We start from the raw sequence: 11,333 nt of genomic DNA, 5'->3' as shown, positions 1-11,333 counted from the left end.
TAATGAAGCATTGCTCCATAATCTGCCATCCTCACCATTGCCAAGTGTTGTAGTACTATGTCAATCTATCTTATTGAGTGCCTCCTCCATCCTTTCACTGCTCCTTAACTTTACCAAGCAGGAAGCCCTTCTCCAGAGACTCATCTCTCCTGATAACATGTCAAAGTTTCATGAGACTAAGCTTATAAATTTGGAAGGCATAGCTGAAAGATTTTTCTTACTGATTGTATGTGGGGTGTAAGACAGAGATGCCAAGATTGATTCCAAGGGAATTGGCCTAAAGAGCTAGAAAGTTCCATCTGGCAAATTGAGAATCCTGGCCTCACCAAATTATCACAAAACTTAAATTTCATACTTACAGTCACACAAAATATCAGGTTAAAATACAATGTATGCAAAAATTTTGGAAACCAGGCATAATATTAAAGTATAAACCATGATTAAAAATAAATAACAAGTGGCCACCTAGCTAAGAAGCAACAAAGTCCACATGGAAGAAGCACACCAGCTTGTGTGATCATGGGGTGTTGATGGGATCAGGTATCAAAGAACCAGAATATAAACCATAAAGATGGGAATGAGGGGGAGGGTGGAATGGAGACTCCAAGCCCATCTGTAGACAATTGGACATCCCCTCACAGAAGGGTCACAAGGAAGAAATGAGCTATTTAGAGTGCAGTGTAGCACTGATGAAATACACAATTTTCCTCATGTTCTTTAATGCTTCCTCACCCCGTTATCATGATCTCAAATCTATCTTACAAATCCGGCTAGATCAGAAGATGTACACTGGTACAGATAAGAGTGCACAACACAGGGAATCCAGTACAGATAAACCCTTCAGGACCAATACTTTGAGTAGTGTTACCAAAAGGGTAGAGGGAAGATAGGGGGATAAAATGGGAACCAATCACAATGAGTGGCATGTAAGGTCCCCCAGGGGGATGAACAACAGAAAAGTGAGTGAAGGGAGACAGCGGTTGGTGTCAGACATGAAAAAATGTAAAATATCAAGGGTTCATAAGGGACGGAGGGTGCGGGAGGGAGGGGGAAATGAGGAGCTGATGCCAAGTGCTCAAGTAGAAAGAAAGTGTTTTGAAAATGATGATGGCAACAAATATACACATGTGCTTGACACAATGGATGGATGTATGGATTGTGATGAGAGCTGTAAGACACCCCAATAAAATGATTTTTTTTCATGCAAATAAAAATACCTTGCTGTAATCGAATCAGTGTCAACTCATAACAATCCTATAAGACAGAGTCAAACCGCCCCTGTGAATTTCTGAGACTGGATCTCTTTACAGTAAGAACACCTAATCTTCCACCGAGTGACTGGTTGTTTTAAACTGCTGACCTTTTGGGTCCCAGGCTAACTTGTAATCACTGCTCCACCAGGGTTTCTTGAACCATGACACAGGATATGAGAAATTAATGGCCATGGGAGTACAAAGAGAGAAAAATTAAATCTAACCAAAAGTATTTGTGGGGAGGCAGTATTTGAACTGAGTCTAATTTCTTGTTTCTGAGCCAAAGATGGACCAATATAGAAAGAAAAGTATGCATTTCTTGTAAACAATAAAGACGTGTAAGGGAGGAGAATCCACAATTAAGAGTGTGTGTTGTTGAGTGGCATAAGCAATAGACCTTATAAATCCAGTCTCGTGGTAGACTGAGTAGAAGAAATGCAACCATTTATGCGTTGGGACATGACTATTTCAGATATCCCTGCTATTTCAGCATATTGCCTAGTGCATAGAATGTAGCAATGACTTGCCAAATATTTGAATAAACAAATGAATTAGTTATTTAATGAATTGTCTGAACCGTTTGTCCAGGAGAATTCATTCTTTTTTTTAATCTTCACAGCTGACAGAATGACAAATGTGGTAGTTCTATGAGCTAAATACAAATGGACCAGCACGAAGTGAGTTCATTTCCCTGCAGTGCAATGAGCCTCCCTCTGGTACCACCCTCCGGTAGCAGTGATTGCATTTCGTTTACTGGTTTCCTTCACTTGCAGGCAGGTAGAATCTTGCTTTATTTCATCTTGGTTTTCATATATCTATTCATCATTATGGGGAACCTCATGGTCGTCTTTGCTATCAGAATGGATTCCTGTTTCCACATGCCTAGGTGCTATTCATAAGTGGCTTCTCCTTCTAGGAGATCTGGAATTCCATAACCACTATCTCTAAGATGCCCCACCTGGTGAGCTAGCAAAAAACCATATCCCCAGACCACTGTCTCCTGCAAATATATTAATTTCATTCCCTTGGCATCAGTGAGGTTGCCTGATCATGATCATGCCAATGTGCAGATACCTGGACATCTGCAACATTGTCAGCTACCCCCAAATCATGATGTCTGATACTGGGCTGTGGCTTCTGTGGTTTCGTCATGTCTCTCACTCAAATTGCTTGGATATACACAGTGCCATTTTGTGGTGTAAATAAAATTCAGAATATCTCCTGTGACTTATCTCATGTGGAATCTGGCTTGTATGGACACTGGCATGATTTTATTAATCAAAGTTGCATACAGGGTTCATGCTGTGCTTATCATCACCACCATAATGCTGTGCCCTGTGGCTGTATAGTTGCACTAATCATATGCATCCATGGCCTTTACTTCTTGTACTTCCCACTTTCTATTTTCTTTATATTTTGGGGATGTTTGGCCTTGATGTAACTTCAGTCTAAAAAATGAACTAGTGTCACCATTCTTCAACCCAGTTATGTACACTGTAAAGAATTAAGATATTAAGGAAGCCATTAAAAAAGCATATGTGAAAATTTAGCACTCTATCATTTGACTTTCCTTATTATCCATTTAAATTTGCTCTAGGTTTTACTATTTTCGGCTTCCTTTTTTATTGGGGTATTTATTTGTTTTATTTTGTTGTTGTTGTTTTTATTTATTTAATATTTTTAAAAATAAAATAGGGAGAGGCTGAAAGGGGGCGGGAGAGATAGGAAAGGGTGAGGTCACCTGTTGTTGTTTTTATTGTAATGTTTTTCTGTATATGAAATCCAAGATAGATAAATCTATAGAAACAGTAACTATATTAATGGTTCCTTAAGGGTATGGCAGGAGAGGTTGTGGGGAAATGGGGAGCTAATTGTGATGTGTATAAGATTGAAGAAAATATTCTAAAACTAATTATAGTGATAATTGTGCAACTCTTCTTGATATGACTGCCCTATTGAATTGTATGATAGGTGAATTAAAATGCTGTAAAACTGGTTAAAAATAGATTAACAGCTAAACAGTCATTCCATAATGCCCACGTTCCGAACATGATCACTGAAGACAGATGTGTGCATAAGCAAACATGGTGAAGAAAGCTGATGGTGCCAGGCTATCAAAAAGATATGGTGTCTGGGGTCTTAAAGGCTTGAAGGCAAGCAAGCAGCCATCTAGTTTGGAAGCAACAAAGCCCACAGATAAGAAGCACACAGCCTAAGTGAATACAAGGTGTTAAAGGGACCAGGTAGCAGACACTAAAGAACAAAAACCACCACTGTGTGATCACCTTCCTCACATAAATGCTGAAGATGAATGTATGCATAAGTAAGTGTGGTGACGAAGGCTGATGGTGCCCAGCTATTGAGAGATATAGCGTCTGGGGATTTAAAGGCTTGAAAGTAAACAAGTGGTTATCTAGCCCAGAAACAACAAAGCCCACACGGAAGCAGCACACCAACATGTGTGATCATGAAGGGCCAAGGGGACCAGGTTTCAAACAACAAATGCGGGGGTGGGGGGGCGGGAATCATATCACCGTGAATGAGGGGAATGCGTGATGGGGACCCAATGCCCATCTGTAGACAGCTGGACATCCCTTGCAGAGGGGTAGTGGGGAGGAGATGAATCACTCAGGATTCAGTGTAGCAACAATGAAACTCAAAACCTTCCTCTAGTTCTTGAACTCTCCCCGCCCCCCCTCCCCAGTTAGCCAAGAGGATGCAAAGCTGTGCAGTAGGGATCTGGAAACACAGGGAATCTAGGATGGATGAACCCTTCAGGACCAGCGGTGAGAGTGGCGACACTGGGAGGGAAGGGGGTGTAGAAAGGGAGAACCGATCTTGGGGATCTATATGTAACCTCCTCTCTGGGGGATGGGCAACAGTAAAGTGGGTGAGGGGAGACACCGGGCAGTGTAAGATAAGATCAAATAATAATTTATAAATCATTAAGGGTTCATGTGGGAGGGGGGAGGGGAGAGGGAGAGGTTGGGAAAAAAGGAAAATGAGCTAATTCCAGGAACCCAAGTGGAAAGCGAATTTTGAAAATGATGAGGGCAGCGAATGTATAAGGGTGCTTTACTCAATTGATGTATGTATGAATTGTTATAAGAGTTGTATGAGCCCCCAAAAATGATTTATTAAAAAATTTTAAAAATAGATTAACAGCCTCAGACTCAGAAACCCTAAATTGGTTCACTAGACGTAGAAATAGACTCGATGGCAATGGGTCATTCTTATAGAGGAAACACCCATATCACTTACTTTTAGCATAACAAATCTCCCCAAACTATTGAGTAAAGCACCCTTATACATTCGCTGCCCTCATCATTTTCAAAATTCACTTTCCACTTGGGTTCCTGGAATTAGCTCATTTTCCTTTTTTCCCCCCCTCTCCCTCCCCCCTACCCCCTCCCACATTGATGACGTGTGATTTTGTTTAAAAACGTATATGTGCCAATTCACTTTATTTATACATCATATCAAATAAGGCAAAATATGTATCTATGAATTAAGAATGGGTATGCAACAAAGTATTTGCCATGATTTGTCATGTTAGGCTTCTTTACAGGTACAATTTGCTTATGCTGGTTAGATTCTGTGTGTTGTATACCCATCGCCGTTATCCATTTCCATCACCCTAATGGGAGCGCATTCTCCCCTAAGCAACGACACACCCTTTTCCTCATCTCTTATCCACCACTGGTAATTACTAGCAAATTTGATTTATACATTTGCCATTCTATGTATTTCACATAATTGGGATCATATAATATCTGTCCTTTTGTGACTAACTTATTGAACTTAGCATAATGTTCTCAAAACCCATCCACATTGACTGTAGTATGGATCCAGACCTTGTTTATCTCTATATCTGAAAAATATTCCACTGTATGTATGCAGCACATTTTGTTTATTCATTCTTCTGTTGATGGACATTTAAGGTGTCAAGAGTACTTTAATGAATAAAATAGTACAATTTCTGTCAATAGCTTTACAATGAATCTTGATGTAAAAGTATCTGCATCACTTATTTAAATTATTTTGTAAATACATATTTATTTATGAGTGGAATTTCACTTCATATGGTAATTCTATGTTTAACTTTTGAGGATTCTTTCCACACTGCCTACCCTGTTTTACAATCGTACCAATAATGAGTGAGAGCTACAATTTCTTCACATCTTTGGCAACACTGGCTGTGTTCTACTTTTTTTAAATCATAACTATGTTAGTGGATGTAAAGTGGTATCTCAACGTGGGTTTTTAATAATGTTGCTTTGACTGATATAGATCAGTGAGAAGAGGGTATAGAGGCGGGTACAGGAGAACCCCGGCACTGGTCCACATCAGTACTCCACATACTTGAATTTCCACACGAAGTGTTGAGAATTTTGCAACGGAACTCAAACAGAACATCAGAATCTGACACAATGCACGTGATTTTTGTCAACAAAAGCAGTTTGTGTATTGGTCACTCAGCATTAGTCTGTATTGTTAGTACGCATCTTTAAACCTTTTGCAGCTGTTTTCCAAGCGTTTTGCTATTATTTTCTTAGTTTTTGTGGCTTTTTGTACTGTTTTTAGCATCCTAAGAAAGAGATTTTTTTAAAGAATCATCAGGATAGATAAGGAACTGGTTAACTATTAAGCTACTGAGTTGCCAAACCACAGAGGATCTTGTCCAGCTATGGTGACACAAAGCCATCACAGTGGGTTTAGCAGAGGATTTTTCTCCTTTAGTAGATGAATTTTTGTACCTATGCAGTTGTATGTGCAAAATATAGACACGGATATTGTAGAACATTCAAGGGACATCATTCTGAAGTCACTTGGCTATGACCAAACATCTTGCTGGAGTGAATGTGTCTCTGGGCTTGGGAAGTCAGGGACACTGCCTCAGGATAGATGTACAGCTACTGACATACCAGAGTCCACAAAAACAAAATCAGTGAGCCGTGAGAGGGGTCTTTAAAACTTACAGGATTTAAACTTAAAATATATATGCCTTATACTAGTCACATCATATATGACAATTATTTTATTGGGTAGACTTAACTACCTACAAAGTGCTTTTTAATCTACCAACTGAATTTAGCCCTGTAACAATTCTCTAGAAAGATCTATTTATTATTTAAAAATTTTATTTTAAACCATTTTATTGGGGGCTCGTACAATTCTTCTCACAATCCACACATACATCCATTGTGTCAAGCACATTTGTACATATGTTGCCATCATCATTCTCAAAACAGTTAAAACAATTCTCTGGAAAGGTCTATTCATTTGTTATTATTCTCATTTTTTGCTTAATAAAATTTAAATAATGTTTTAAGAATGATCTTGTCTTAACTGGTATGACCAAACCTTTAAACCAGATGCTTCCTTTTAAATTTGCTGTGATTTCCATTATATCAAACTCTTTCTATTTAAATTATATAGTTCATTATAGAAAGGATACATAGTGGTTTGGGTTTTTTTCCCCCTCTACTCAGTGAAACAAAACCAAGTGAAGAAAATAGAAAAAAATGAAAATTAAAGGAATGAGTGAAGGAAGAATGAGAGAGTAAGCACAATATTCTTTTTCTTAAATGAAAACTGGATTTGCAGTTAGAGTTGAAACAAGTCACCTCAGAAGACCTGAAAAGATGGTTAAAGTAGATACAGCGAACTGCAAAAGTTCTACTGCCCTGATCAGCGTATGAGGCAACAATTAGAGAACAGTTTGAAAGAGATCTAATCTGGACAAAGAAAAAATAAATTTCAAAATAATAAATGATAAAATTATGACCCCCTCAATGTAATTTAAATTTTCATCATGGTTAAAAATTTTGTCCTTAAGAGTAAATGAGCTAAAAATAGTTGAACTCTAAAAATAATCCACAATACATTTGGATAAACTTTAGTGACTTAGGTTGAGGTATTCGACATTTTGGAGGTAAAGCCATTCTTGGTGTTTCTAGGTTTAGAGAAGATCAAATACGTTGCTATATTTTAACTCTTGAGCAGAGGCTGAGAAAAGCTGGACAATGCTGATTACACTGTTCCGTGGAGCCCAGATCTGCTTGGAGTTGATACCCAGGGCCACGCACAACTGCCCTCTGCAAGGCCTCCACCCTTTCTGTGTGTAGACTTCTCGTTCACGAAGCTGTACAGCAGGGAATTCTATAGATAATGCTGGTTTCTGTACTTCCACTGTATCTGCCACATTTACTTGAGTCTTTGTCCATTGTCTCCATGCCTAAACCTTAGTAAGAGTAAGAAGCTCTTTCGCTTCTATCCATCCTATCTTTCCTAAATAGAGTCTCTAGAGCTAAGAGCTAATAAGCATTTTTAGAAATGACAAGGAGAGGAGACGGTCAGAGGGTCCAGTGTGTAGTCTAGAAGAGTGTAAAGTTGTTCCATTATTTCCCTTCGTTGACTCTGAGGGGTTTTTTTGTTTACAATGATTTGTACTAATAATGAGAGAAAGATAGTTAGAGCCTGGAAAATGGCAATCGGTTTGACCTAGAAGGACAGTATAATACTGAATTCCATCAACAGCCGACAGATGAAACTATAGAGCATTGTCAAAACAAGTATTGCCAGGGAACTTTCCTCAGGGTAATGGATGAAAGTTCAGAAAAAAGAAGGTTGCTATCTCTGAAACATCTCCTCCCCAAGAGTCTCCTGTGGACTTCCACATTGCTCCTTTGTTCAAAACAGAACTCTTACCTCCTTTCATTGTATTTCACATTCACCAATCCTGATGGTCAGACTATATCATTTGCTGAATCACGTGGTGATATTTGAGGTGATCCAGGAAAAGGGGCGGCCAGAAATAGTGATGGTCTATGAGAAGATAGCAGGTTGACCATATTGGCACAGATTTGACTCTGTTTAAATACTTACAAGGTAAGTGACCATGTGATTAGACTTCACCTCTCAAAGACTGTTCACTAACATTAGAAAACGGGGATAATAATGCCTGCTTTGCAGAAGTTTCTAGAACAGAAAGTACTACAAATTAGTTACATCACTATGCAAATTTACATACACTAAATATTTAATAGATGATCGTTCTGATCTGGAAAAAGGCAAAATAATGTCACACCTCAACCTTCGAAGTTGCTCAGGACAAGTGATAGAGTGCTTTCTCTATATCACTCCAATCATGGATACTGCTCAGTCACTATGTTTGGTATTCCTGTTTTTTAGTAGATAAATTGGGTCTGAATATAATGAAACCATCAGGAAAAGAAGAATATTAGATTTTCAAGATGAAAACATGAAGTTCTCTAAGGTTTTCTGAATGAGATGATCCAAGGGGAAGGTAACCAAACAGGAAATAGTAAATCTCCTTGTATGTGCAGTGAAAGCTAGATTACTCGAATTAAAGTTCGCATTAGACTAAGGCTTGGCATGGTTAACTCTCTGTTTTATAGGACTGTCTAAAATTGTCCCAGAATTTTCTTCTTTGCTTCACTCTTGTAAAGTTGCTTAAAGGAACTTTGTTTTTAGAAATTTTCTTCATCCTTGTCTTCTAACAAAAATAATATGACTTTTATTTCAAATTTTAAAATTTATTTTCATTCCCCTGTTTTATTAAACTTTATTACTTAGTTTTCTAAATAAGATTCCCAAATTTTGGTTTCATAAAGCACACATTAATACTTTCATCTGTCATATTTCTTTCATACCTTCATTTAAATGATTAGAGGTAGAGGTAAATAAAATTACAGACGAAACAATTTATAAGGCCAGAAATTATATTTCTCCCCTATTTTGAGAGAGGGGTCTATAGCAAACATCAAGTTTCATTATTGACTAAAGGGATATTAAACTTCTGCAAATGGGTTTTGATGACCTATATTGCCTACAGACTTACTGGAATAAGCACCTACATTGCCCTGAGCTCCTATAGTCAACCCAGATACTAGTAAATCTAGCACTCATCAAGGCAACAAAACACAATCATAGCCTAGCCTTTTTATCTTACACCTTTAACTGTGCTTTTCTTACTTATTTTTCACTTAAAATAAAAACAAGATTCTGCTTTTAATTTTTCGAAGTCCTTCCTGTTAAAAACTTTAAGAGCCAGTCTCTCAGAACTGCTGAGTCACTCAGCATCTGTGAACGTTAGCAGGCACCTCAGCAGAATCTGTCTCCTGAAGATAGTGCTGTTGTTGATGGCTGGTGGCATGCGGAACCCAAGGCTTTTTTTTTTTTTTTTACTTTGCCACACATTTAACGCTGCCTGTCATCTTTACTTGAATTACACTATACAGTTCCATGAGACTATCTCTCTTGCTTTCTAGTGGATATATTTTATGTTGCCAACTTTCAGAGCTTGAAAAAAAATGGAACAGCTTCAAAAAGAGACTGTGAGTATAGAATTCTTTTCAGTACAACTTGCCATGAATATATTTTGGGATGTTTTCTATGATTTGAACTTTTTGCATTAATTGGACAAGGACATTAAGGATTGGTTTCTGACTTTTGGGGAAATGAATTATTTCCACTCAGTACAATGTTACATTGTGATGAGTCTAATTGCATTATCCATTCTACTTCTCTGAAATAGCCAGAATTGAGAAGTGTATAGAAGCCTATTTGTTAGTCATTACTCCGGATAGATGGGAGGGAAGGGGGAAAGAGTTCTCATAGTTAGGGGGACACTGAGTTTCTTTTAAGGAAAACTTGGAAATGGATAAAGGTAAGGATTATACATGAGAAACATAACAAATTTCACTGACTTTAAAGAGTAAGGCATGTTGAAAGACAAGCAATTAGTTACATACATGAAAAGCCATGCTAGCTTGAATTGTTTCCAATTCCTAGTGATCTTTTAGGACAGACTATAGTTACCCATAGGATTGTCACGGAAACAGACTGCACATCTTTCTCCCATGGCGTTAGCCATTTAACCACTGTGCCCCTGGGGCTCCTTCTGTTACACGTATATTTATCATGGAATTTTAAAATAGATTAAAAACCACTGCTTTTTAAAATATGTGGTTGCATATCTTTTTTAAAATTTTAATTATTTAAATTTACCTTTTCTTTTAATGTTTCAGTTGAAACAATAGGCTTGACTTTGTGTATATACAGCTAAATCTTTCACTTTGAATAATAAACTTGACCTTTTGTCTATTCAGTTCCAAGATCAGTTCACAAGAGGACAATAAAGTAATTCATAACAATATAAAATTCAATAGAAATAGGAGTCTCTTTAGAATTATTTAATTCTTTTGCCAAACTAACAATGGTCATCCACAAAGTAGCTATTATACTTTTTTTAGTAGCTATTATACTTAAGAGAAGTAAAAAGAGACTAATATTTAAACTCCCTATTAAATGTCCTGGGTAAAGTAAGCTTGGAAAATAACTACCCAAATCTAGATGAATGTGATGGGCTCTAACAGGATTTTGCCAGAATTTTTTCACAGACAGGTATGATCCCTCTGTAGGAAATAGATAATTATATTGTTTGGCAGTACTGAGATAATTATTGAGCTCCAAGTAATTTAAAATGTGTGATAATTGAGTAGCAGATAGATTGATTTATGTGCCCTTGAAGAACATGCATGAAAAGAGTAAACATTATATGACGTGCATTTGCTAGTATGAAGAAAGCAAAATTTTCCAACTCCTTGTGTACAATATCAGTCATTTCATTAATTGAAGGACGGCAACTTTAAATTATTTGTTAAATCTGGTTTACCATGATAACTGCCTGTCAACTTTTTTTTAGCCTTTGAAAGCAATAAAATTATATTTCATTTTTCTTCATCTGAAATTCTGTGATTTTACTCACTTACATGTGTCTTCCAAATGAATCATATCTACAAAAGTTAAGAATGAATGTGGGCACACAGTTTTGTAAAAAGTTGGAAGAGTCTCCAGGAAAAATGAGAATTACTGGTCTATGCAGTAGCTGGATGGGGTTTCCATAATGTAAGTGCGCTGTAGTTCGTCTGACATTTCAGGCCATTCCCAAGAAGTGAAGAAATCAGAACATAGTGCTAACATGAATAAATACTTTGGGAGGCACCAAGGGGGCAGCATGCTTTCTAACTTGAACTTGCAGTAGATAAAACCTTT

The 11,333-nt window shown here is 37.4% G+C and overlaps 1 protein-coding gene across 2 annotated transcripts in view; it reads left to right on the top strand.

The window, feature by feature from the left end:
• Window positions 1–9,589: 9,589 nt before the first annotated feature.
• The window catches only part of SPTA1 (spectrin alpha, erythrocytic 1), an 87,174-nt gene continuing 85,430 nt past the window's right edge, over window positions 9,590–11,333 (top strand). For both annotated transcript variants that reach the window (XM_075540415.1, XM_075540414.1), the window contains exon 1: window positions 9,590–9,613. In XM_075540415.1, the coding sequence (XP_075396530.1) occupies window positions 9,590–9,613 (24 nt within the window). The remainder of the gene's footprint in view (window positions 9,614–11,333) is intronic.

Source organism: Tenrec ecaudatus, chromosome 1, assembly GCF_050624435.1.
Source record: "Tenrec ecaudatus isolate mTenEca1 chromosome 1, mTenEca1.hap1, whole genome shotgun sequence".
NCBI lineage: Eukaryota > Metazoa > Chordata > Mammalia > Afrosoricida > Tenrecidae > Tenrec > Tenrec ecaudatus.
Note: the sequence above shows the minus strand (reverse complement) of the source record. Positions and strands in the feature narration are given on the sequence as shown.